This window comes from Halichoerus grypus, chromosome 6 (genome assembly GCF_964656455.1).
Source record: "Halichoerus grypus chromosome 6, mHalGry1.hap1.1, whole genome shotgun sequence".
NCBI classification, from domain to species: Eukaryota; Metazoa; Chordata; class Mammalia; order Carnivora; family Phocidae; genus Halichoerus; species Halichoerus grypus.
In genome coordinates this window covers 3271548-3298680 of record NC_135717.1, presented here as the reverse complement: position 1 = coordinate 3298680, position 27133 = coordinate 3271548, and the positions used below count along the sequence as shown (strand labels likewise).

The following is a 27133-nucleotide window of genomic DNA, read 5'->3' as shown; positions in this document are numbered from 1 at the left end:
TTCCTCCTGTTCATCTGTCTTATGTGAACTTAATTCTTGGACCAGCCGTAGAACCCAGGAGGGAAGAGGGAGACGCGCTCAACCCTACACTATGAATCAAGAAAACGACTCGTCCCCACTTATTAGAGCCTCTGCATTTCAGGCACAGGATGTGTGTCCGTTTTACCCCCGAGGGCCGGGAGGGGGCACAGTGAGCAGGGGACAGAGCTGCGCCTTCAGTGTGGGAGCCCCATTCTGCCCGGGAGGACCTGCTGCTTCCCCAGCTCTTTCCTGCTCTAAAACGGTAGAATTCTGATGATTTGAAGAAAAGAGACACAAGTGGAAAATAATCTGGTCGCTCTATGGGACATTTGCAAGGTGACCGTTAGGGACTGGGAGAGACCACAAGGCATTTGGGAACGGGCGGTGGGGTGGGGGGGCGCTAGGGGGTCGATGCCAGCACACAGAGAGGCAGAAACGCCGAGGCCAGGGTTCCTCTGGAGAGCATGAGTTGTTCTGGAAAGTGGACAGAAACACCGGGGTCGTCCGGAAGAGGCGTGGGGCACCGCTAGGTGTGTGATGCACACGACAACCTGCGAGGGGCAGCCCCCCACCGGCCCCCGCCCAGCCCAATGCCAGAGCCCTCGGCCGTCGGAGCCCAGAGCACCAAGGAGAGGTAGAGCGTACGTCAGGATGGGGGGCGGCCTGAGGCCCCAGGCCCTCTGAATGTCACATCCCACGGGCTGCCGTGGGTCACCATCGGCCACGCTGGCCAGGAGAGGAGGATGGAGCCGGCTACGCAGGGGCAGGTGCTAGAGATGCTGGTCGGGGGGTCTCTGCCCACACAGGATACTTTCTGTTCTATGGATGTTGCTACCTGAGTCCTGAGGGGCGCAGTCGACTCCAAGACAGCCCAGAGCAGAGTTTTCTCGGGAGGTGAGCCCAGGAGACAGGAAGCTGGTAGACGGCGCGAGTAAGGAGCTGCCCTGCTGGGCCCCCAAGGCTCTGCCCACTGGGGGGATGGGGGTGGCAGGGGCTGCAGTGGCGTCCCCCCAGCCCCCAGCAGTCATGGGCTGGGGGTTGCTGCTGGGCACTCCCCCAGAAGCCCGGCCCCAGGGCAGACGCTGTGGGCCGGGCTGTGGAGGGCAGTGCGGGGGCCCCGTGGGCCGACCGCACACACGGCACCTGCCACCATCCCGAGGTCACTGTTCCTATCTTAGGGACAGCTTTTGGTCATCATTTTCCTATGCATATGAACTTGAAACAAAACTGATTTTACTCCAAGTGCAGGCTTTTCATTCGTGTCTTCTTACCACATCTCCAAAGCGTCCTTCTTGTCCTTCAGAAATGTGAGTTTTGATCGGCTGTAATACTGCACGCATAGACCTGCCCCTCGAGGCGCCACCAGCACTGAGCAGCAAGGGGGCTGTTTGCAGCGGGACTGCCCCGGGCCCCTCCGCCCCCGAAGCACAGAGGCCATGAGGCCCACTTCCTACAGCCACGGCGCCGACTCTGAAGCAACACACGGAACAGCAAGGCACGGCGTCGTCCGCGCGCAGCTGCGGGAAGCCCGGCTTATTTTTTTTTTTTTTTTTTTTTTTTTTTTTTTAAAGATTTTTTATTTATTTATTTGCTAGAGAGAGAGAGAGAGAGAGAGAGAGAGAGTACAAGCAGGGGGAGGGGCAGAGGCAGAGGGAGAAGCAGACTCCCTGCTGAGCAGGGAGCCCGATGCGGGACTCGATCCCAGGACCCTGGGATCATGACCCGAGCTGAAGGCAGCCGCTTAACCGACTGAGCCACCCAGGCGTCCCGGGAAGCCCGGCTTATTATCTCCGCCTCTGCTCTGGCTCCCACACGAGCCGCTGGGAGAAAGTCCCTCAGCCTGGGGGTATGTTCGTGCCTTCCTCTCATCCGCCCTAAACTCACGGTGGCCTCCCCCAGTCCCCATTCTGTGGCCCGGTGAACGGAAAGACGGCCACCTCTAATGTCCTTACAACGCCCTAGCCTCACGGGCAGTAGAGGAGAGCCTTTTCCTGTGCACAAATGGCAAAAGGAAGCTGAGTACCCGTTCTTGCATTTGTAGGGAATAACGGCAGATAGTGTTGAGGGAAAAGAGTGTTTCGGTGGAAAAGGCTAGTTATGTAATTACAGCTCGAGCGCGATCAGAAACATTAGCATGCTGGATGTCAGCGGTGCAAGGGCAGAAGGCTGCGCTGGGCGTTAGGAAAGAATGGGCAAGTCGAATCAATAGTAGGAGGAAAACAAAGCCCGAGTGAAGTCTGATTTGTAAGGTTATGGGTGAATTATAATACAGGCATTCAGGGGGGCAAGGCCAAGTATGAGCCACATTGATCCAAGGTGAAGATGGAAACTATGCGGTCTCTGAACACGCCCAGAAGATGGAAAAAAGCTCGCATCTAGAAAATGAGAATTGGGGAAGGGCGTGTGTTTCAAGCCCGACACCAGTTCTAGAACCTTTAGCTGTGTGAGATCCATGAGGAGGTTCTAAGATGCTGCTGTTGGTGGGAGCCTCCTGGGCGGGGGGGTGGCTCCTGGGGGGGGTGGGTCTCAGCTGCCTCGCTCAGATGGGGTGACTGTAGACTGGCACCCAGAGCCCTCTGAGGGAGCTGCGTCCGGTGCATTGGGTGGTTGCAGGCCTCTTGAGGGTTATGTGCTTCCTGTATGAGCGAAAGGCACCCATCTGAGAATCGCCTGTTTGGTGGCACGTCCCTAGGGCCTGATGCTCGGGGGCCCGAAGCCAAGGCCTCCAGTGGGGCACGGTGCTGCTGACCCCCTCGGTAGCCCCTGTGGGTGGGTGTGAGTGGTGAGGGCCCTGTCAGCACCCACAACTTGTTCCAGAGAGCCCATGGCAGCAGAATGGCCCCGGGGGTGCCCAGCCCAGGCACGGTGTGGCTTGTTGGTCTTACAGCTTATCCGTGTGAGGGCTGGGGGCAGACAAATGCAATAGTGGATCAAAACTCTGTGTTTGCAAACAGGGATTATATTCACTCGCACTCCTAATTCTCAGCAGAGTCTTTGCACACCCTTCTGTAATAAGCTAAGGGTAAATGTTAGGCCCTCGGTAGGCAGTTGGAAGTGGGGGGAGGCTCTGGTGTGTGTGGCCGGGCAGCCCCGCGTGGATTTAAAGAGCACATGCATCACGTTAGCTTGGTAGCATTTAAGGGAGTGCGGAGTCGTCAGCGAGGGAGGGAGGGTGACCGTGCTCAGGAGGCTCCCACCGCATCCCCCAAAGGCAGGCTCTAAATGCTAAAAGCTCTCCACAGTAAAATATTTACGCAAGTAAGCAAGTGTTTTTCCCTGTAGGCGCCTGGTGGTGTTTCGTGCTGTTAATTTTTTTTGGAAATGCAAGAACATGTTTTGATATAGATTACAAAAGCACGGGCTGCAGAGGTGTTTATATACTTGGAAGGCCGCGCTGCCCAAGTGGGAGCATTGATTCAAGGTCTCTGGGTGGGAAGCCAGTCTTGCAAAAAGATGTCTCCCTTTCTCTCCCATGAACACCAGTCTGAATCTTTAGAAACTGTTTTCTCATCCTTCCTACGGCGTCTGCAATTTGGTGTGCTAGCTGTAATAATATCCAGGTGACAGGTTACCCAGACAACATTTGTTACCATTATAACTAAAGGCCATTACAACAAAAGATGCTCAGATGTGGTGTTTTCTGCATTACAGGTAGACATAGCACTGTTTTACTTTTCGTCTGCTTTGCCATGGTTGGAATGCTCGAAGTATTTAAATACTGCCCTCTCTTTACCTGGATTTTTGTGATTTTTAGTGACCCCCCCCCCACCCCCAGGAACTACAGATCAAAATCCAAATTTGAAACTCGGTTTCCCTTAGGAGCATCTTATAACCTGGCTCCAACCTGCCTTTCCTGGTTCTTCTCCCTGTTTGCCCGTGTGAAACCTCTGCTGGGGAGCACCAGCTAGATGCTGGGACCAGGCGAAGACTTGGGCGTCAAGAAGCAATTCTCTGGTCCGGGAGACATGATGAAATACGGAACAGCCATGCATTCGAGCAAACATTCGTTGAGTGCTTACCACGTGGCAGGTGTTGTCCTAAGGTCCTCATGCCCAACTCAGTCAACACTACGAGGGAGTATGAGTGTTATTCCCATTTGAGGAATAGGGAAACTGAGGCACAGAAAGGCTCAGTGACGTGCCTAAATTCACCAGGCTGGGCTGCTGAGTCTGCAAGCTTACCCACGCTGCCTTCAGACTGTCCGGAGTGTGGTGCTTAAAACCCAGGGGAGAGCAGAGCAGGCAGCCCGGGATTCACGAGTTTATCCTGCAGACCATGGCTGTGGGGATGCGGGGGAGGGTGAATCACGCCGCCCAGGGGCATGAAGTCGGGAAACTTCCAGAGAACAGCGGGCTGAGTCAGGTCTTGAGATCAGGTGGCTGTTCAGCATTTCCTCTTGCTCTGTCTCACCCTCTGCAGCACAAAGAGGCCGAGCCTGTTGACCCTCCCGCGTGCCCCAGTCCTGCCACCGTGTCCTGAATGGATGTGGTGCCCAGGGAGTGATGCGGCTGCAAGCCCAGAGTGGGGAGAGAGGCCACCACTCAGAGTGAGGAGCGGAGGGAGTCACGGCGACCCTGGGAGGGGCCGGGTGTACGCTGACCCCAGCCTACTGGGCCAGCATGCAGGACACAGCCCCTGCTTCCCCACCGTGGAAACAGCAGACGACGGGAAGACACACACGTTTCAAGCCTACGTGAAAGTCTTTGTGACCAAAATCAAAAGGGGAACTTTTGCAACATCTGTGACAGTGAATATTGTTAATGATCATGTCGGGCGGTGTTTCCTGGGCTAAGTTGTCCGGACCCCGTGTCACGGCACTGACACTCGCAGAGCCAGGCCCCCAACTCAGACTCGGATTTCGGGCTCAGGTCTCCCAGCCACTTGGTACTTGGATGCCGCCAACGTGTAAGGCATGTGAGAGCCAGTAAGGAAGGGGTGAGTCCCCAAGAGAAAAATGGCCAAAGGACGTGTTACGGGCTGAATTGCATCCCCCAAGGTGCCATGTTCGGTCCTAGCCCTGAGCACCTCCAACATGACTGTATTTGGGGAGAGGGTCTTTACAGAGGGGTTAAGGTGAAATGAAGTACTGGGGGGAGGGAGGCCCTGATCCAGTGGGACTGGTGCCCATACAAAAGGGGATCAGGACAGAGACATGCACAGAGGGACGACCAGGTGAGGGAGGGCACGGGGAGGCCAAGGAGAGAGGCCGCTGGAGATGCCAGCCCTCCCCACGCCTGGATCTCACACCTCCAGCCTCTGGAGTTGACAGAAAATAGATTCCTATTGTTTAGGCCACGCGCTGCGTGATTCTCCAGGGCAGCCCCAGCAAACTAGTACAGAACATAAACTGGAAATTCCCAAGAGGAAAAAAATAAATTATGGCTAGTAAACTTTGAAAATGTCCCCTTCATATAAATATTGTATTTTACGTATCAAACTGGCCAAGATGAAAAAAAAAACCCATTAATGTCGATGCTGGTGAAGGTGCGGTGACATGGGCACCACTGTCAGGAGAGCTGACTGACACAGCGTTCCGGAGGGGGAGTGTGACAAGTAGGTGAAGAACTCGGAAATGTTCTAGCACCTTCTCCCAGTTATTCTGCTTCCAGGCCTGTATCCTGAGGAGATCATCAGAAACGCTGTGAAGATTCGCCTCTAAGGACATCAGTCACATCATTATTTCTGACTGCACAATTTGGGAGATCATCCATATTTTTTTAAATTTTCAATTATAATGTATTTGCATTTAAACATTACATTATTGGGTAGAACCTGTTCGCACCTTGCGCATCCAAACAGTACTGAAGTATACAGAGAGAGTCTGCTTTTGGGAATGTGGTAAACCAGATGTCCTGAAAAATCTTCCTGTTAAGACATCCAAAACTAATTAATATGGTATCAAAAAAAGAAAACCTAAGTGCATGGTTCAATCAGCAAGCAAGAAGGAGAAATTATAGAGATTTAAAAGGAAACAGGAACAATAAGAGTTGAGATGAAGCCCAGGGCAGCCCAGGGATGGGAGCAGCCGACAGACCCGCAAGGCTGGGTGTGCTCATCTGGCATTGGGGAACCCTTCCACACACGCACCAGGAGGCGAGCACCAGGATGCTGGAGACGCTGCAAACATCCTGGTCGGGTGTGTGCAAAAACGGACAGCGAGGGTGTGTACGTAGGAAAGATTCATGACGTGGGAAGGGAAGAGCCAAGTTGCAGAAAAACACGCGACAAGAGTTTGTATGAAATCTAAAAACATGCAGCACTAATATTAGATTTTTAGGCTTAAATTTAACTCTAGGAAAGTCATACAGAAAACTGAAGGAGAGATAAACACAAAATCCCTTGGGGGGCCTGGTGGGCTGTCCATCCTAGATGGGGCAGCAGGGACACGTGCGGGTCACCACCGCTAAACATACATGCAGTACGATGAAGAGGCTCCCTTTTAAGTAGGAAATATTTTATAATTGAAGTATTAGAAAAATGATTAGAAGAAAAAATATTAACATTATCTTTGGGCGGTGGAATTGTGGGTGATTCTCATTTTCTTCCTCTTGTTTGAATTTTCTGTTTTTTAAATTTAGAGTGAATGTGTTATTTTTATCTTATGATTGTCCTTTTTGATTATAAATCTTTCAAACATACAGAAAATACTGAGAATAATATAGATGGAACACCCAAGTATTCATCGCACCAACTGAACAAATCTTGCGATTTTGCCAAATTGGACTGTTTTTGTTTTGTTCATATAAGAGAGAAGATGAAGCAGAAAAAGTTGAGGCCGTCCTGTGGCCCCCACCGGATCCTCTTCCTCAGAGGCAACTCGGGGTGTCTTCCTGTCCGTGAGTGCACACTCTCACGTGTGGATCCGTAAATGATAATAATAATGCTCATCAAAGTTTAAATGTACAGGAACTGCGTGTATTCTCCTGCAACTTGTTTTTCTTCCCTTGAATGGATGCTTGTAAGATTTCCTCATGTAGACTCGCGTAGATCTTGGTCATTCCTTTAACCGCTATCATGTTTTCTGCTGCGTGAAGAGCCCACAATACACCTTTCTGTCACCCGACGGATGGACACTCGGATGTCCTGTTATCAAACGCCATGTGGCAGGAGCGTCCCATGCGTGTCCCCTTGGGTATAGGTGTGAGGACTCCAGGCTTAAGACCTGACGGGAAGGGCCTCTGGGATGCGGAGGACAGACGTGCTCCCTCGCCCAGACATTCCAGATCATTCTCCAGGAGCGTACATGTGTGTTTGCCCACGTCCCCGTCTCTCCCGGGTAGCACCTGAGTTAGGCCTCCAAATCTGAATGATGTAAATGCTACCCCACTGTGGTCTGAATTCTCTGTTCACGGTGCTTTTTCAGTCAGACGTACAAGCGTTAGAGATGCCCTTCAAAGTGAGTGACGAGATCTTACCATCGGACAGTGAGACTCATGTGATGACAGTGGGCACAACCAGGCAGGGACAGGCGTGGAGGGAGCTTGCAGGTGGAGGTGACATTGAATGTGACTTTAGAGGCACAGAAGGGGCAAAGGACCAGCAAGCACAGTGGGCTGGCCCTGGCTAAGGCCAGAACCTCCCCACGTTCGCGAGGAGGACTGGGGATGAGTAGTTCAAAGCCATGGCTACGAAATCAGAGTGCATGTCCGTCTATGGTAAGAGAGGAACACACATGAAACCCTCACTGGCCTCCCATCCCTCTCCCATGGGGTCCTCCTGTCGGGATGATTTCTGTCGGCCCAGGATGGCTACAGTGAGCGTGGAGGTGGGCACAGAATCTGCCCCAGCTGCAGTGCCGGGGCAGAGGGCAGAGGGCAGAGGCCGTGGCGGGGGCGGCAGGAGCAGAGGCTGCCAGGCCCGGGGCGGGTGGGGATGGGGCCTCCCTCCTCAGCAGGCCGGGGACACTCTGCTTCCTGGAGACTCCGGGTACTGTGACAGGTCAGAATTCACATTTTGTGCTCCAGAGAGGTTTCCTGTCTCATGGCAAGCTGGGGACGCCCCCTGGGTCATCAGATGTTTAGCCCTGCTCGGTCCAGAAGAGACAGCCGGGTGTGGCACTGAGGGGCTCCGGGAAACCTCTGGCCCAGCCATACGCTCCGTAGACCATCTCCCGTCCCAGGTCTGGAGCACAAGGCGCGGGGCCTAACACGTGTCTGTGATCCTGCCTCATCCAGACGGGATGAGAATACACACTTCACCAGCAGCTTCTTCCGCAGCTCATCGTGGTTTTAGAGCAGCAAGAACCGGCAGTTCCGAAGGTCACCCAATTCAGAAATACTGTACTCTTAGCAAAGTACCCCGCCCAGCAACTCCAGGATCGCACGAGGAAGGGCCAGACAGGAGGGCCCCAGCCTCGCAGCAGATGACGTCGGTGTGCCCCAGGCTCTGTCCTCCCCGTGTTCATGGAACAAGAACTCAAAAAATATTTGCCTCTCTGTCTAGTTATTACCTAAAAGGCAAACCTGATTATGTCACTTTGCAGCTCAAAGTCCTGGGGTGGCTCCCTATTGCCCTCAGCAGAGAGTTTTTTTTAAAAAAATTTTTTTAATGAAGTGAAACTGTTTTTCAAACCAAATATTAGAATCCTAACGTCAGGGACAGGTGTAAGTGGTGAATTTTACTACCTGTCTATAAGCTCAGGTTTATAATCTTCCTGTAAACCATCCCACGCACAAGCTAACACATGTGGGGGTCCGTTGCAAGTCTGGATTAGGGCAACACCCTATCGGATGCTGGCCTGGGTCTGGAGAGTAGACCGAGCTTGGGACCCCGGCTGTTAGATCCCTGATTTCAGCATCTGGGCCCCCGGGCACTCCCTGCATGGCAGAGCCGGCCATCCCCAGCCGTCTCCGGCTGGGCCCCAGCCCACATCTCCAGGCTGGGGTCTGTCTATACTCCCACAGGCACCAGGCATCCGTCTGGCTGAGTGGACGGCCCACCTCCCTTCCTCCAGGACTCGAGAGGCCACTCATCAGCAAGATCCAGCTCCCTCGGCCCGGGGGACCTGCTTGTGGGGCATCTCGTGAACTGTTATTAGTCACCTATCACGTTGCATTGTCCTTGGGCCTCTCCCCGACGGTGCTGTGAGCCACTCACATCCTGAGGACAGGTGCATCTTCTCTCCTTACTGCCCACCATGCACGCAATGCCGTGCATAGGGGAGGCCCTGAATTTGTCATGGTGAAAAGGGTGACTAAATAAGGGAACCAATGATTTTTTTTTAAATAAAACCTGCCGCCTTTGGGGAACTAAGAAAAATTAAGGCTTTTCATCAATGCTATCAGAGATACCCCGCTGAACGAAACGTTAAAATAAACAATTTCCCGGGGACCCAAGGCACACAATTCACTCTGGAAACTTCTTAAAAGGATGAGGTGAAGGCCCGGCAGCCAAGGATGTTTCCCGGAACTTGGGAGCGAAGCCCAGGTCTCTGGCTCCCGCGAAAAATGAGGCTGCTTCTTCCCAGACGCCCATGGAAACAGCCTGGTTATTTCAGAGCTGAAGGAAGGGCCAATTACAGATGGTTTTGTTGTGAATCATGAACAAATGGAAGAAATTCTGGGTTAACAAAATGAAAATTTCTATCTGCAAAGAAACCTCAGCACACAGTTCACAAGATAGTAGAGGGTCCCACATTTCTCAGCGCAGAAAAGGCAGGGTTTTTTTTTGCTGTTGTTGTTGTTCAACCTCTTTGACATGTAATAAAAACAGATGGAATCAATGTAATTTCTATTTCCCCCTGAGCTATGATCTCTTTAATCACGGCCGCTTCCTCACCCAGAATGATGCCATTGGGCTCCTCTGGCGGCTGCCACACGATCCGCACGGACGTGAGTCTCACTTCCGGGAACACAAGCCTCACTGGCGGGCCTGGGGCTGGAGGGAGGAGAGGAAACCCGTGAGCCAGGTGCCACTACGGTGTTAGGGGGGGAACATGACGAGGTTACATGGGACTCTGTGGACTGGCCGAGCATTCGCGACCACGGGTGACTCTGTTCATGGACCAGACGCTCAAGGCCATGAATGACTTTTGGAATCTAGCTGGCTCCATGTGGCCCCCTAATGATGTTGAGAAAACACCTCATTTAGAATCCAGCTCATCTGCTTTTCCAACTTCCAGAAGCGGTGCTCACAAACCGTGCTGGGAGCCCGTGAGTGCAAGGGGCGTGAGGCCGCAAGCACATCAAGCCCGAGGTCAAGATTCCGCCAATCTGGGCTGAATCCTTCTGGGGGCTTGACACCTGCCAGCAGGTGTTAGATAAATCAGATGGCCTAAAGTCCCTCCCCACTGACAAAGTGACATGTTTACAACGAATGATTTTTCTCCTATGCACCGTCTTAGAAAATGAAGAGTCGATGCGCCCAAATGCGCAGAGTAATCCTGTGTGGTGCGGCGCCGCTGCTTACCAGCGTCATAGCCCTCGTAGGTATATTTACTTAAACAGGGTGGCGAGTGAGTGTCAGACTTCCGGTTGGAACTTAATGGATTCCCAGATAAGAGGCAATGGGCTCGGAACAACAAATACAGAGATAGGATGATGTTTGTTACGGTCATTCCAGGGCCGCTGAATTCTGCCTCTGGCTATTAAGCGGAGAACAGTATTTAACATTTTAAATCTGTGTTTAAATAAATCTGTGACCCTTGCGTTTGGTAACATAACCGTAAGGAGGCTATAGACTCGCACGCAAGGACCAACTGCACAAATATGCAAATTCTGACAGCAGCCTTATGTGGCTTCTGTCCCCTGCGCCGTCCCCGCGGCTGATCATCTGGATCACACTGAAATGAGGGAGTGGAAAGCACGCTTCTACTCGCACCGTGGGAGAAGAAGGAAAAGCATTCTGTGACTTCCAGTCTCTACTTTAGGACGAGGCAGTTGTGATTGGCCAAGGCTGGAGGTCCGTTTGTGTAACCCGGGCCGTCATGGCTTCGCACAGTTCTGCAAACAACCTCGAGGCCACTGCCCCCCGTCAGGCCCCAGCCCCCCGAGGCTCTGCATCCAGGAAAGGACAGTGTGCAGTGCTCCTAACTCCCCCCGACTGAAGCCCAGCGCTGGTGCCGTCTCCCAAGAGAACACAGAGGACCGGTCCGCTCAGCAGCCGGAGCACCGTGGGGCTGACTGAATGACTTCCGCAGACGTGTGTCAGGAAATCTACAGTTCTTCCACTTCTGCGAGAAGCTTCTGATCCCTAAGGTGGGTGTGTGTGGGGGGGAGAGCAGTATTTTCCCCCAGAATATATACCCCCTCCCCGGCTATTTGCTATAGTCCGTGTAACAATAAAAATGTAAAAAGAGATAACCTTTAAGTGTTTGACATCTGCAAAGTGGAAAACCGTATTTGCTGATGATTTAGACTTCCGTAAAAACAGAGCCGTCAAGAGGTGCTTGTTATTCCGGCCTGGAGGCACGAGCGTGGGGAGTCGGGGAGCCCGTGGAGCCCACCGCACTCCGTGCAGGAACTTCTAGGAGCCTCTTGGCGTGCGGACCACGGGAGCGGGTGCACCACGGAAATCGAGGCACCCAGGCTGGGAGTGGGGCTCTCACCCCGACCTGTGCGGACACCGCCAGCCAGAGCGGCTGGACGTTTTCCGGCCCCCGCCCACCCGGCCCTTACCGCGCTGCCTCTCGCAGAGTTATGACCGAAATGTGCAGAGGTTCCTAATTAGGCTGTAAAAATTCACTCCGGGCTGAAATTGGCCATATAAACGCTCAGTGACTGAAAAGCAATTCTGTTTTATTTTCCTCAACCAAAAAAGGGGGGGGAAACGTGGTTTGAAAATTAAGTGAAAAATGACAACCGTCCGGGTCGTTTGGGCTGCTCAGGCACACCGTTACCGTACCGTCGTCCTTGGTCCGCTCCAGGATGAGGGGAGAGCTGGGGACTCCGTTGCCGATGCGGGTGAACGCCAGCACCTGGAGCTCGTACAGCACGAACTTCCGGAGACCGGCCAGGAGCGCCGACTGCGTGTGGTTCCCTCGCACGACGTGACTGCGGGGCTCAGGGTCCAGGTCTTTGGCCCGGAACAGAATCTGGAGTGTGAGCACACAGGCGCGCGCGTGGTCACGGGGATGCGGGGTGCCAGGAGGGGGCCCTCTCAACCACACGGCACGGACCAGCCAGCTGTGGTTTTTCTCCCACAACAGCTGTGTTTGAGGCTTGCGGATCTGGTTTCCATACGCTACGGTATTTCGGGGGAGGATGCACTCCAGAGCAGAAGGGGACCTGGAGTTACAACCCAGCCCGCGGCTGGGGGAGCCGCCCCTGAGCCTGACTGACCAGATCCGAGGCACAAACAGTAACCCCGACCACGCCCACCAGCACGAGGACTCGGTCGCAAACACAGACGTTATGCTTCCTACCGGAGCCAGCGCCCCCCTCGGCTTCCCAGCTTCTTGGGAAATTGGGCTCCTGCCCCAGGAGAGTTGCTGTGAGCCATGGGAAACCCGGGCCGCGGTCCCCCGGGCCCCATGCTGCGTCCACGCACGGACACAGCACTCTGGGAGGCTCCCCTCCACGGCCCTCCCTGCGCCTGCCTGTTTGCTCAGTCCTCACCCCCAGCTCACCCTTCCCGACCTGGTCCCTGAGTCGGGGACCCAGAGGCCGTAAAAGATGGTGGTCCTCGGGGAGGAGCCTGGACACAGCAGGGCAAGCTCTCTTCTCTGGGAGAAGAGTGTGGTGTGGAGTTCTGGTCACTGCACCTGCCCAGTGAGATCACCACGTCCAATGGGGCGTGAGGGAGCAATCTGAATGCCCAGGAGAACAGGTGGGGAAAACCAGAGACTAGGGGTCGAGCCCACAGAAAGCCTGGGGTGCCCACGCCCGAAGGCTGCGCAGGTGTAACACACGGGGGGGCCCTGCTGGTCACATCCAGGAAAATCCAGCCCGCTGCTGGGGGGGGTGATGGAGCACAAGCACAGGTGGGTAAGTGCAGGTAAGACTGAACCCAGCAGGGGCCCCCGGAGAGGCAGGAAGGCGCTCGCCCCCTCCCGCCGCCGCCACTGCCCCGGACTGCCCAGGATGCTGGCCTGCCCGCGCGCACGCAGTAGCCAAGCACACCGACTCGGCACGCGCTCGGAGCAAAGCGCATCTTACAAAACCAAACCCCCTTCCTTCTCGGGCCAGCCTCAGAGCCGGCCACCACGATCCCTCGTGCTGTGCAAGCCCGGAAGCAGAGGCTCGAGTTTAAGCAGCCGGCTCCTAGCCGTGCCTTGTTCGTGCCTCTGTCAGGAGGTTGTACCCAGGCCTCGTCCCCAGATGGGAATGAAGTTTAGAGGAGACGACAGGTGTGACCATCACAACACAGGCGGGTGCTGCAGGTCTGGACGGCGCTCTGCGCTCCTTGGTCTGGGGGTGACACGCAGCACGCCTGCACAGCCTACGCACGGGACGGGCACCCCCGACACGTACCTTGTAGCCCAGGATGAGCCCGTTCTGGTCCTGTTTGGGCACGGAAGCCCACGTCAGTAAGATCTGGGTGGAGCTGACGGCCTCAGCGGACACGTTTTCAGGGGCGGCTGAAGGAACTGCGAAGGATGAGTAAGACAGATTGGTACCCAAAGTTCAAAGTCTTCTATAAATAAAGGTTCAATTTTTACCCAATCAAGTTGTCCTTGAAAGAGCAACGAATTCTGAGCATTTTGGTGTGATCAGATCAAGCGTGCAGAGGTATAACAGAAACGTAAATCTCTTTAATATTAGCAACAAATTCCACAAATCCACGGTATTTAGGAGCTCAATTTTACCTGAGTCTACCCAGCAAGAAAATCTACTTGGTCTGTTTTTATATTAGCTTGTGGGAGCTCCAGACTTTGATCGCAAATGGGAAATCCTCACTCTCAGACACCAGTTCAGTGACATCTCTAAACGTGGTATTTTGAGAGGGGCCAGAGGTCCAGGAGAGAGGGGGGACATTATCATTCACATGAAGGGGAGGGGAGGAAAGATTTCCTAGGTGCTGAGTACACACCCTGTGCTAGGGGTCTTCAGAACCGCAGTCCCAGCTAACAGCCACCACAGCCCGGAGATGCAGGGGTTATGAGCCCCTTTCTGCAGATGCAGAGACCAAGGCTGGAGGACGCTCCATACATTCCGTTTCGTTTTTTTTTTTTCAATGCGATGGGCCCGTGCAGGCAGGCTGTGCAATTCCTGACCTGTGTATGTGTCAGATGATGTTTATCTATGTCACTGAACTTATTTTAATTTGTCTTATATGTTTGCAGTGGTTCGGATAGAATGCATATAAGGACAAGAGTCAAGCTTTACAAGCAAGGCTTTATATTCTAGATCATCTCGATTTGCTTTGAGAATTTCCCTGTGAACCCATTTAAACTTTACTCAGATGGAAAAGATAGATCCAGAGTTCCCCCAGCAAAGTCAGGGGATGCAGTGTTCGCAGACAGGCACGGCGCACGAGGAACCTGTCGGCTGTGGCCTGAAGGTCAAACCACCCACGACCCTCCAGAGCCTCCATGGTCCAACAGGAGGAATGCTGCAAGTCCACTGGGTTTCACGGAGAGTAATATGGGGTAGGACAGTGGCATTCAGAGTGGGGTAGGACAGTGGCATTCACAGTGGCATTCACTCCGCAGAGGAGGGAATGGAGGCTCTGAGTGGTCACACAGCCTGCCCACAGCCCTAATAAGCGACAAAATCACCACTTGAAGCCGGGAGGCCTTGAGGTGTTCACAGGGAAGCAACAGGCTCACGGGCTCTGGAGCAAGACCAGACTCAATGAGAATCCCGAGCCGTGTGACCTGGGGAAGCTGCTCTACTCCTCTGGGCCTTGATTGTCCCATCTGTGAAATGGTCAAGTGCAGCCCACCCCTCCTCGAGCCTGTCTTCTCTCCCCATCCCGTGCCCAGCACTGGGCTTTGCAACGAGCAGGCGATGAGCAGCTCTCTGTTCTGAAGAGAGTGGGGCAATGACGCCATAAGCTCCCTTCCCTGGGGAGAGGGGGCGGAAGACTGCCAAGCACCAGCACCCGCGGGGCCCACTCCCTTCCCCTCCGCAGCCCCACCGGGGCTCTGTGAATGCAGGGAGGGCTGCCTTCACGTGCACCTCAGAAGCAGGGACGCTCCGCTCACGGGGGCTCTCTCCACCCTCCATCCACAGAGCCCCTCTACATTCATTCCCTCTTTCATTCATTCACACAGGCACTCCTTCCTCCTAGCCAAGCGGCTGCTGGTGGCTAGCTCACTCATTTACTCTGAATATACAAAGTAACGGGGGTTTGCACAATAACGCTGCTCTCCGACATTTGCTTCCTGGATTTTCTTCACTGAAGGGATTTGGTCTTCGTTATGGGTTGAATTGTGTCCCCCTCCTCCCCCGCCCCCGGCTTCCATACACTGAAGTCCTAACCCCTGGTAGGTCAGAATGTGACCTTATTTGGAACCAGGGTCATTGCAGATGTCATTGGTTAGGTGAGGCCACCCTGGAGTAGGGCAGCTAATCCAGTACGGCCAGTGTCCTTCTAAGAACACCACAGGAAGAGACAGACAGCCATAGGGAGACCGCCATAAGGAAGTCTGGAGGGACGCGGCCACGAGCCCAGAAGCCACCAGGAGCTGGGACAGGGCGCTGGAGCAGATCCTTCCCCAGCGTCTGCAGAGGAGCGTGGTCCTGCCGACACCTTGGTGTCCAACTTCTGGCCTTCAGAACGGTAAGACAGTCAATCTGGGCTGTTTTAAGCCCCCAGTCTGGGGTGCTTTGTTATGGCGGCCGTGGGAAACTAATACTGTATTTAAGGAAAAAAGCTCCAGGATTCACGTAGGTCCTAGAAGCGCTGTTAGCTTATCTGGCAGCTTGGCCAGATCACCACGGCAACCAGTGGTTCCTGTAGACAGAGGCCGAGGGGAGAAACCAAGGAAAGCCTGAGAGGGCACGTTGCTGAGGGAACACAGAGCCTGGGGGGGGGGGGGGTGGGCAGGACTTGGCACCTTCTGGTCCCCAGAGAGTGGAGTCATGGAGGCCTCCTGGGGGCAAAGACCTCAGCTCCAGCCCCAAGACTGGCTGACTTCCCTGGCCTCCACGGCCCAGTGGTGGTCCTGTCCCCCTCTACCCACCACATCGACCATCTACAGAACCCAGGCGTTAGACTGGCTGCCAATGGAGGTCACCCGGCGTGTCCCCAGAACAGAAGAGTCACCTGTTTGTGCCTGTTCGCATAAGGGTTCAGGGATCTTCCTTACACTTTTAGAGAGATAATGCCGGTCAGCCCACACCTGCTAGATACACTTTTTCTTCCCAAATATGTCAGTCGAGAGTCATTCACACGGTTGGTCAGTCGTTCAACAAAACAGTATTAATTTATCTGAGCAGCTAAGTGTCACAAAAAAGAATCTTTATAACTTCAAGCTTACTCAGCCCTCTAAGGGAAGCGTGCTTGCCACCCACGCCTCCCCGCGTCCCCTGTGCCTTGTGGTGGCGGCTCCCGCAGGGCCCACTCATGTTCTCCGCGCCCGACGGGGCTCCCGCCATGCCAGTCACCAGGACATCGCTCACACATATGCTTATTATATTCAAGAAACAAGGCATACACTGCTACCTTGATTCGACTGTGACTTACAAGTCACAACCACTGGAAGAACAGGCAAGCCTACAATTTATCTGACTTTATTTAGAGTCAGATGAGAACTGCGAAGGTGCTGCGTGCCCACTACTGCAGTGCTGTGTTCTAAGAACTGTCCCTGCCGGTACAGAGAGAGGCCACTGTCATAGCAACACAACGCGTCCGCCTCTCCAATCCGGAACCGTTTCCTGCGGGCCCACCTTTGACACCGTGAGTGCTCAGTCCTCACTACGGACCTACAAATAATACTGATTTTCTAGGGTGTGGTAGTATGTGCATCCCTTTCCTGAAGGGCACCCACACCCCCGAAGAAGGAAGGCCCCCTGGCGAGGGGGGTGACCTGGACATGGTGCCGAGAGCTCGGCGGGGTATCCAAGGACGGAGCCACAGAAAATGGACGCATTCCGGATTATAGTGTCAGTGGATTCAGATCCCACCAGGATCCAATCTGCCATTTAGTTACAAAATATCTATGTTTTTAAGATTTGGTTAAAAAAGAAAAATCTCACCCATTATCTGTTTTGAGGTAGATTAAACTCCCTTTCCAACCTGCCATCTTGTGTTTGGGGACAGTCCTAGAGATTCCCTTTCACGAAGAACAATCCCGATTAAAACGCTTCTCTTTTCCTTCGTTTGCTCTCTCTCCTCTACAGGATTCCTCACTGCTCAGTCTTTTGATGTTTAGGGCCTCATTTATCCTTATCATAATAAGTCATAGGATGTCACGAAGCCAGTTAGATCGTACTTCAAAATGGGAAATGTCATTTCAGCGTGGTTCAAAATATTCTGCTCTGTGCTTCCCACATCGGCTTTCCGTATGCCCATGACTGTGCCGTATGTGAGTACCCACGTGTGGCCATCTCCACGAGATACGGGTCTGCAGTTTTATTCTCCCCATCAGCTCCCTCCCCTTCCTCCCTCTCCATCAGCTGCGTTCCACCACTGGGCCTTGCAACCCCTGCACCCTCTCCTACCCACCCCCAAGGGTTGAGCAGTGCCTGGAAGGATCTGTTCTTGGGAGGGGCGAGTCCTCTGCTGGACGGGGGAAGGTAAAACATCGACACTGCTGCGACGGGGAGGGGCGTGCTGGTCAGAAGTGAGGGGCTGCCCCCAGCAGGAGGTTCTGGAAACACTGTTCAGAGGGGGGAAATGCCGAAGCCCCAAAGGACCAGCAACATTGGAAGGGGTGCCAAAGAATGCCCCAGGTTGGGGGGACCAATGTCTGAGCACCAGTACTCTTGGGGAGAGATCAGCCTAAGAGGGGTCCCCAGGGGCCCACTTTTCCAGCATTAAAAATGTCTGAAGTCTAAGTCATCTCATCTTGAAATGAAGATCAATAACCCTATTATTCAATTTGTGATGAAAACACCTGCGGAACCAAATCTCTTCTAATTGAACAAACATCCCATTAAAAACTAAAAAATAATTTTCTATAAGCCAGAACCCTCAAAATAAGAAAGAATGTGAGAGCATAAAGGAGAACTTATATTGCAAGAAAAATTTCTAAACCAGAAATCTTCTCAACAAGCCAACGATGAACGAGGCAATACTGGAATCGATGCAGTTAGTTCCGGGGGCTGCCTATGATTCTCCTTTAGTCGTGCGTACCTATGTTTGTGTTGGTTTTGTCAACCAAGATGAAAACAAACCCATTATGCCTTTTTTTTTTGATACCAAAGCCACACCTCGATATTAACTAAAACACAGAAATGCCTACAAAAACAAACAGTATTGTTCAAGAGAGTCTCCTCAGAGTTATCGGGTAGGAGGTGACACAAGATTGTCTGAAGGGAACAGAGCTAGAAGAAAGCATCTGGGTGAGTTGACGCACAGAGTGGTCCCCTCAGCATTCTCCTGACCACTGCAAAGGGAGCTTGCAGCAGCTGAAACAGATTTTTACAAAAATATAGTCTCACCTCAGCAATTTTGCCATGGCTTTACTTTGTCTTTTGAGAGCATTCTTCAGAAACTTAACAAAACAGTATTATTTTCCATTTTTATTACATTTTATTTATCCTTACATGTCATTTAGCTTACAGTTTTCTGAACAAAATCCTTGAAAAGTAATTTAACTGAGTGTAACACTTGAGGTTAACAGTTATTGCCTCTCAGCTCCTTCAACATTATTCTCATTCCGTTATGATTCCACTGTTCCAGGGTCTTCTAGCCTCCACTGTTCTTGGGAAGCCGGCTTCCAATCGTCTTGCCTTCTGTAGGTAAGATGCCTTCCCTCCAAGTGTTTTTAAGATTTTCTCTTTGGCTTTCATGCTCTACAGTTGCAGCACAATGCATTTTGGTGTGGATTTATTTTATTTATTCTGCGTAGGATTCCTTTTCTTCAGTCTGATAAAGTATCAATTCTGAAGCTTCAAGGCTATTATCTCTCCATATTTTCTTGTTCTCATCTACTCCCTCCTTCCCCTCTGAGTTTTTTTTTTTTTTTAAAGATTTTATTTATTTATTTGAGAGAGAGAATGAGAGAGAGAGAGCATGAGAGGGGGGAGGGCCAGAGGGAGAAGCAGACTCCCTGCTGAGCAGGGAGCCCGATGCGGGACTCGATCCTGGGACTCCAGGATCATGACCTGAGCCGAAGGCAGTCGCTTAACCAACTGAGCCACCCAGGCGCCCTCCCCTCTGAGTTTTTACTAGATACATGCTGGACCTTCTCATTCTATTCTTTATGTCTTTTAACCTCTCTACCATGTTTTCGGTCTCTGTGTCTTTGTGCTGCATTTTAAGTTATTTACTCGTATCTAGCTTCTGGTTTGGTAAGTCTCTCTTTAGCTGTGTCTAAACTACTTTTCACCTAATGGTGGTGTTTTATTTTCAGTGGCTGTGTCCTATTTGTTTTTCTTAAAAAGTGCTTTCAAAGTGGCATCTGAATTTTTACCTAAAGTTTTAATGTGTTCTTTTCATAATTTAAGACTACAGTCTTATTTTATATTTATTCCAGCTCTTATCGGGATATAATTGATACACCACATTGTATAAGATTAACGTGTACAACATGTTGATTTGAGGCACTTATGTACTGCAAAGAGACTACCACCATAACATTAGCTAACACCTCCATCAGTCACAAAGTTATTGTTCCTTTCTTGTAGTGAGAACATTTAAGATCTACTCTCTTAGCAACTTTCAAGCATATAATACAGTATTATTAACTATAATAACTATGCTATACATAAGATTACTCAGAAGTTATCATTCTATAACTGGAAGTCTTTAATAACTTTCAATATACTTATTACATATTCTCTTTCATACTAGTATGTATTTTAAAGCAATCAGAGCCTAATTTCCTCCCTTCCTTTCTCCCTCCATTCCTTCCTTCTTTCCTTCCTTCCTTCCTACCTACCTACCTGAAGAAGATCTTATTTTTACTCATGGCAGAGTATTTCCTTGTGTGTTTGAAAGTTGTGAGTTCATCTTTTAAAAGCTGATTTTTATTTGGGACAAGTTGGCTGTGGCAATATCTCTCCAGTGATGTTTTCTTCTTTGTTGCCCAGAAAGTCTGGCCTAGAACCATGTTTCTTTCTTTTTCTTTTCTTTTTTCTTTTTTTTTTTGTCTTTTAAAAAAATTTTGTTGTTTTTAGAGGACAGTGAAATCATTTATTGGGGTATAATACATAATCTTTCAGGAGGAGTGGATCACTATTTCCCCTGGGGTAAGAAGATTTTCTGGTCAGTGAGGATGCTCTTCATGGTCTTCCAATGATATACAAAGTGTACGATATCTGAACCATACTTATTTTAATATCACTTAACACCTGTCATTGTCCAACTTGTTTTTCAATTTTATTTTACCCACCTTAGGGGTGTGAACTAGTATCTCATTGTGGTGTTTTCATTTCCCTGGCAGTGAATAATGTTGAGCACCGTTTCATGTGCTTAACGACCATTTGTATGTCTTCTTTGGAGCAATGTCTGTTCAGATCCTTTGTCCAGTTTTTAACTGGGTTGTCTTTTCACTGTGGAGTTGTAAGAGTTTTTTTTATATACATCCTGGATATGGGTCCCTTATCAGATGATTTGCAAATACCTTCTATGATTGGGGGACTGCTTTTCATTGTTGTTGTTTTGTTTGTTTGTTTGTTTGTTTTACTTTATGGTATTCTTTGAAGCACAAAGGTTTTCATGTTAATGAAGTCTAAATTTTTCTTTTGTTGCTTACACTTTGGTGTCTGGAACCAAGTTTTACATTAATTTCTTTTCTAGGAGTTTCTGGACCAGACAGAGTAAATTCAGAACCCAAACCTGAGCTGGGCACAGGACTTAGAGTTACATTTTTTTTTTCTATTCAGAGTCCGGGTAGACAGATGGACACAGACAAACTTCCCTGGGCAGAGATTTCCAGTCTCCCCTTTCAACGAGGGTACAGCATTCAGGACCCTTGTCTGTGTGTGCAAAGGCCTTGATTCTAACTCCCCGCCTTGCGCAGACTCGTGGCTGAACCTTCTGTTCCTGGATGGGCACCATGTCGTGAGTCCTGAAGCTCCCAGGATGGATGCCCACACCCCCACCCCATGCCAACCCCCCAGGGCAGCCTCAGCACCAGCTCAGCACTATTGTTTCAGTCCCTGTGTGCATCTGACATCTGGGGATTTTCTCTGTTTTTCTTATGAGGGCATTAATAAATTCTAAATCTCAAAAAATGGTATTTTGTCCATAATTTTCTAGTTAGTTACAGCAAAGTTGTTTTAAAAAATATTTTCTCGCTCTGCCTATTACTGGGGTTAGAATGGTCCTCTTAGAATGTTTCCAGTCCTCTTCTTTGTCACAAAGACTCAGAGATTGAATAGAGCTTTTTAAAAATCCATGTGATCGCACAGCCACAAGCTGAATGTAGTGTCTCAATCTTTTATTTCTTTTTTTTAAATTTTATTTTGTTATGTTAATCACCACACATAAAATTTACAGCTTGAAAGAAAGCCAGGAAGGCATCTGAGGCAGCCCCAGCTACTCTGGCAAACCTCTCTTCAAGTATCAGTCCTCTTGGAAGGGGAGTGGTACGCTTCCTTCTCTTCAGGAGACAACCTCGCCATTTCAGACCAAGTGGAAACAACTGGTCTGTGTCCCATTGCATCTTTAAACGTGACAGGAGCCCTCTTTGTCACTCCACAAACTCAAACCAGGCTAGCAGGGGTCCCCCAAACCACAGGTCAGCCCGCAAAGCCCAGCAGATCAGGGGAACACACTGGTCCTTACCAGACTGCAGCCCAGGCTACCGAGTACTGACCCAAAGTATTTAGTACTTTTCCTTTCCTCCCTGGCCACCAGCAGTAACCCCGAGCCTGGTGCTCTGCGTGGATGGATGTGTGCCATTTCTGGACAGTGTTAGGGAGCAGGGCTGCCCACTCTTTGTTCTTTCTTCTTCCTTGGGTAGCTGGGCACAGACGAGGATTGGGCCTATAGCACAGCAGAGCCTGGGTCCTTGAATCAAGAGGAAGAGAGCCACCCGCTGAATAGGACACCGATCCTACTCGGTGATGAATGAGAAATGAAGCTCTACTGTGTCAAAGCAATCGAACCTTTGAGGGGATATTTGTTAGTGCAGGGGAGATGATCTTAACCCGTCCCACACACTACTTTGTCAAGAGGAGGTCCTGAGTGCCTTGTGTTATAAAGATCTCCCTTAGAATCTCTATACACCCTTGCTTATTATCACTGATTGTGAAATTATACCTAATTTAAAAGATAATACCACGAGTCCAGCCCCTGGTAAGACCCACGATTAATTTCAAATTAGTGGCGTGGACTCTAATGATGTTTTCCTGAAATTACCATCAAGGTTGACCTAATTACTGGGTTAGGAAAGTGTCGGCATAGACACAGCGGGGACAGAGCCAATGAGCTGCGACGTGGGGACTGGGGGACACGGAGCCCCATCTCCAGGGAGACCCAGGTTGGGGCTGAGCCTCCACCTCACCTGACTCCCGTGTGCGGCCCCGCACTGCCTCACTCCAGGGCCCAGCCCCGATGGCGTTGAATGCCTGCATCTGGAGCTCGTACTCGGTCCACTCCTCCAGCCCCTCGACGGTGAACTCCCTCTCCAGCCGGTCGCTGATGACTTGCACCAGTGCCTGGGCCGGGAGGTCGGGGCGCCAGCACTTAATCCTGTAGCCCACCGACTCGGGGTTCCCGTTGTACTGGGAATCGGGCAGCGGCTGGAAGCAAAGACACGCGTGGTGAGCCTGCGTCTCAGAACTGCCACCTGTCAAGGTCCCAAAGCGTCAGCCTGTCTTAGCAGACCAAGTCCATGGAAAATACTTTCCAGGAGGAATAGTCTTAGAACCTTTACCACGTGGTTCCCTGGAACTTTTCTTCTGTTAATTAAATGAAATCATGTCAGTAACTTGGGCTAAACATAATTTCTTTTAATACATTTTGGCTTAATTTTGTGGGGGAAATGTTCTGAATAAATATCAAGCTGGCTCTCCTACAAACATTGAGCGCTGGCTCTGTGTTGACCCAGCTTAAGGACTTACAGGTCCACCCTGTGGCACACTGGCTTCCCTCCCCCAAAGAATATTCCTCTGTTCCAAGAAGCCAGTGAGTAATGCTGCTCATTAACAGGGTCACCTGGGCTGGTCTGCGACCCAACACCAACTGTAAAATGCAATACTTTCTAGTTTAACGGAGAGATTAGCTTGGACTAGGACAAAGCCATGACTAAGACATCACTAAGCTCTGGCTTCACATGCAGACCTGGATAGTCAAGGCGACTGTCCCTGCAGCCCACTTCCGGCCCCCAACTCACCACCCAGCGGAGCCGCAGGCTGGTCTCACTGGCCGTTCGCACGGTGATGCTGGTGGGAGCCACATCAGGGGGGGCCTGCAGGGTCTGGATGACCCGGGATGACTGGCTGAAGGGGCTGGTACCGACAATGTTCACCTGCCTCATGCGAAATCTAGAGGTAAAACCGTGGACACAGTTATTCTACAGGAAGGAACAAAAACCCACCACCTTCTCAGAAGGTTCCGCTGTGGGTCCATCTGTGTTGTAAACGCTGTTGCCCAAGGACGCCCTCTTTCCACCTGGTTTCATGAAAAATGCAAATTGCATATTTGGCCCTTTCCCCCAAAACCTCCAAAGAATGGTAAATTTGTTCCAACGCAAAGATTTTAAGTTCCCAAGCAAAGCATAACTGAATGGGTTACATGGCCAGAAATCTGTGTCATCTGATGTCATTGGCTGATTCGTGTTTGGGTAAGGTCGGGGGATTAGCAGTTGAGGTGCCAAACGACCTTGAAGAGTCTGGTTGTTTCAATGAGCATGGGTGTCTGCACCCTATTCTCTGTTGGCTCAGGGGAGGAGCACTGGCCCCAGAACCCACACCCTGGGACTCTGACCCCATTGGTAACTGAGACCTGAGGCAAATCAGACTTGCCCCCATTTCCTTACCTATAAAATGAGGGTGGGGTGGGCGTGCTTTAGAGACTCGGTTAATGTTTTCAGTTCTCTCTCCTTTATTTATTTGTACAATTACTTGGAGTGAACTTCCACCCAGGAAACATGCCCTGAGCACACACACATATTCACCACAGAGGCTGGAAGAGGACGGGGGTCTCTAGTCACAGTTTCTGACCTTGGACGCAATGAGACAGCTGGTACCAGCTTCACAGGGTAAGCCTGGATGCCCTGCAGCTCGCTTTTTTTTTTTTGAGAAATATTTTTCTCTGCAAATGAGTGTATGGTGTCTTGATTCATCTGCTCTGATCTCAGGGAGGATGTCTGAACTGCAGCTCTCATTAGGCTTTGTTTTAAAAAGCTCTAATGTCAGTATTATACCGAAAAAAAATGTTCTTCATGAAGATATAAGGTCACCTTTTACTCTCTGAATTAGTCATTCTCAGTCTTTTACTCCCCGATCTTATGAACAATGACATTATCAAACTCAACATCTGGTGATCACTGGAAATTTCATCTTGGTCAATGATCTTACGGGAAGTTACAACATCTCTAACGGCTTCTGATCATGCTAGCCTTTCTTAAGGCCAAGGATTTACTGCCTGGATAGGTTTCAGGATCAAGAAGCGAAAGGTTACATGGCATGTTAAGTGCTTGATTAGTGAGCCCCACAATTCCTGGGTACTGGAAGGGGGAAGCAGAGGACGGTCCCAGGACGGCTGCTCTGTTTACACACAGCATGTTGATAGTCCCAAGTGGTCGTGGAGTTTGTGAGGAAAGGCCGCACATCTCAGCTGCCCGTGGCTCTTGGTATTGAGCCTAATGTAAGAGTGAGCAATTGCCGCTGGTGTTGATGGCAGGAGCATTGCTAATCCAGCATCGGGGATAAACTCTCTCTGCGAATAATACTCAGCCATGTATCTTGCTCCTAAGGTTCAATGTACTGTTACTGCCCCTTGGAAATGTCTCAATCACATGCATGTAACTGGGTTTTGCTCTTGCGGGCTGAAGCCACTTGTTGGCGTTGCTAGCCTTCCTCCTGTGGTGGTTTATCACCTGCTGCTCTCACCTGTAATGAGTGTAGGGCGTGAGGTTTGGGATCTCCAGCGTCTGGGCATCGGGCTCATTCTCCTCCTCGTAGAGGGTGACCCACTCCTCCTCATCACCAATGGCTCCAACCTGTGGGAAAGACGATCCTCAGATGGGATGGATGAGCTGTGGTGTGGAGGATGCCATTTACAGAATATGTGGCTGCCTGGTGCATGTCAGGCTGCGCAGACCCACGCCGTGACTCCCACCTGGGCAGATAATTGGATCTTGCACACACACCCTCAACTAAGCCCTGGAGATATGGCTCCTGCTGTTCCTGCCAAGGTCAGGATCTGGAAGATGAAGTCTCTGGGAACAAAACTCCCAGGGCTAGCCAACTGTGGGAAGGGACCTCCCCATGCCATCCTGTCCTTCCTCCTGGCTGACAGGTGAGGACTCAAAGAGAAGCCTAGAGAGAAGACTTGGCCAGGATCCCACATAGGGTCCAGAGCCATTTCCACCACACACTGACCGGGGGGACTCAGTCTCTCCCTGTTCCCGCCCTGCCCACTTCTGTCCCAAACACACACCAAAGAACCAGCACAGGCCTTGCACAGAGAAGGACTGGCCACTGCCCTGGGAGCCAGACCAGCAGGCCAAGTCAAGAGAGCCATGAGGGGAGACACCACGACTGCATGCCAGCCAGGAAAGCCCTAATTCTCCCACGCAGGTTTCTGCATCTCTGTGCCAGGAACACTCGGCCTTGCGCAGCCTGTGTGGCTCTGGGGGACCCAGTGGAGGGAAGGCTGGGAGCACAGAGGGGGTTTCAGGCCAAACAAGCTGGGGTGAGGTGGGTCAGCCGAGGGCCCTCTGCTCTTAATGCTTCATAAATGTGTCAGATGACAGTGCAGAAATGTGCTCATTAAGCTTGCAGAGAGACTGGCAGGCAAGTAGCCAGGTGGCTGGAGGACAGCACAAGAATTTGAAGTCTTGGAAAACTGGAGAAAGGTCTAGGAGGGCGTGAAGGGGGCCAAGCGGACACAGGGCTGTGCGGCCCACCTCCTCCAGAAAGCTAAATGCAAACTCGAGGCTCTAAATACTCTACGTTGAAAACATGGAAACAGTTTGGCAGTTCCTCAAGAAGTGAAATGTAGAATGAGCCTATGGGCCAGCAATTCCACGCCCAGGTGGATGCCGGAATGACCCGGAAGCTGGTCCTCTAGTGAGCATGTGAGCGCATGTTTTCACGGCAGCTCTCTTCACAACAGCCAAAGCGCAGGGCCACACGAAGGCCGGCTGGGGGTCGCACAGATGAACACCGCGGTGTGTCCACACGGGGGAACACTAGTCAGCTCTACAAAGGAACCTACAACCTACAACGTGGGCGAACCTCGAAAACACGATGCTAAGTGAAAGAAGCCAGACCCCAAAGGCCACATTTATAACGATTCCACTTTATAAAATTTACAGAATAGGTAAATCCACAGAGTCAGAATGCAGATGGGTGGGTGCCAGGGGCTGAAGGAGGAGGGACAGGGGTGTCACTGCTTAATGGTATGGCATTTCCTTCTGGGGCGATGAAAATGTTCGGGAACCGGGTAGAGGCGGTGGTTGCACGACATCGTGGACGCACTAACTTGTGAGCTGTGCACTTTAGAACGGTTGAGTTTACGTTATATGAATTTCACCTCACTTAAAAAAAAAGTGTTAAGGGGCGCCTGGGTGGCTCAGTCAGTTAAGCGTCTGCCTTCGGCTCAGGTCATGATCCCGGAGCCCTGAGGTCAAGCCCCACGTCGGGATCCCTGCTCAGCGGGGAGTCTGCTTCTCCCTCTCCCACTCCCCCTGCTTGTGCTCTCTCTCTCTGTCAAATAAATAAAAAAAGTGTTAAAATGTGGGACGACTGGCCAGAAACATTTGGTGAAGACCCGGAGATCAGAATCAACGAGTAGCCCGGAGTCAGCAAAGGAGCGAGACAGTTGGAGGGGGCAGTGAAATCAGGAGAAGACGAAGCAGTTTCCACAGCTGGGGGCAGGGCGGACAGCCTCCAGGACCCCCGCACCCCGTGCGGCCAGCCTCCTCCGGTCCTCAGCACTGGGACCC

General features: G+C 51.4%; 1 protein-coding gene across 5 annotated transcripts in view; it reads right to left on the bottom strand.

The window, feature by feature from the left end:
- SDK1 (sidekick cell adhesion molecule 1) overlaps positions 1-27133 on the bottom strand; it is an 877999-nt gene that overhangs the window by 92114 nt on the left and 758752 nt on the right. For all 5 annotated transcript variants that reach the window (XM_078074254.1, XM_078074256.1, XM_078074255.1 and 2 more), the window contains 6 exons: positions 25074-25183; positions 23354-23504; positions 22523-22760; positions 13431-13546; positions 11863-12052; positions 9799-9897 (listed from right to left, as the gene is read on the bottom strand). In XM_078074254.1, the coding sequence (XP_077930380.1) occupies positions 9799-9897; positions 11863-12052; positions 13431-13546; positions 22523-22760; positions 23354-23504; positions 25074-25183 (904 nt within the window). The remainder of the gene's footprint in view (positions 1-9798; positions 9898-11862; positions 12053-13430; positions 13547-22522; positions 22761-23353; positions 23505-25073; positions 25184-27133) is intronic.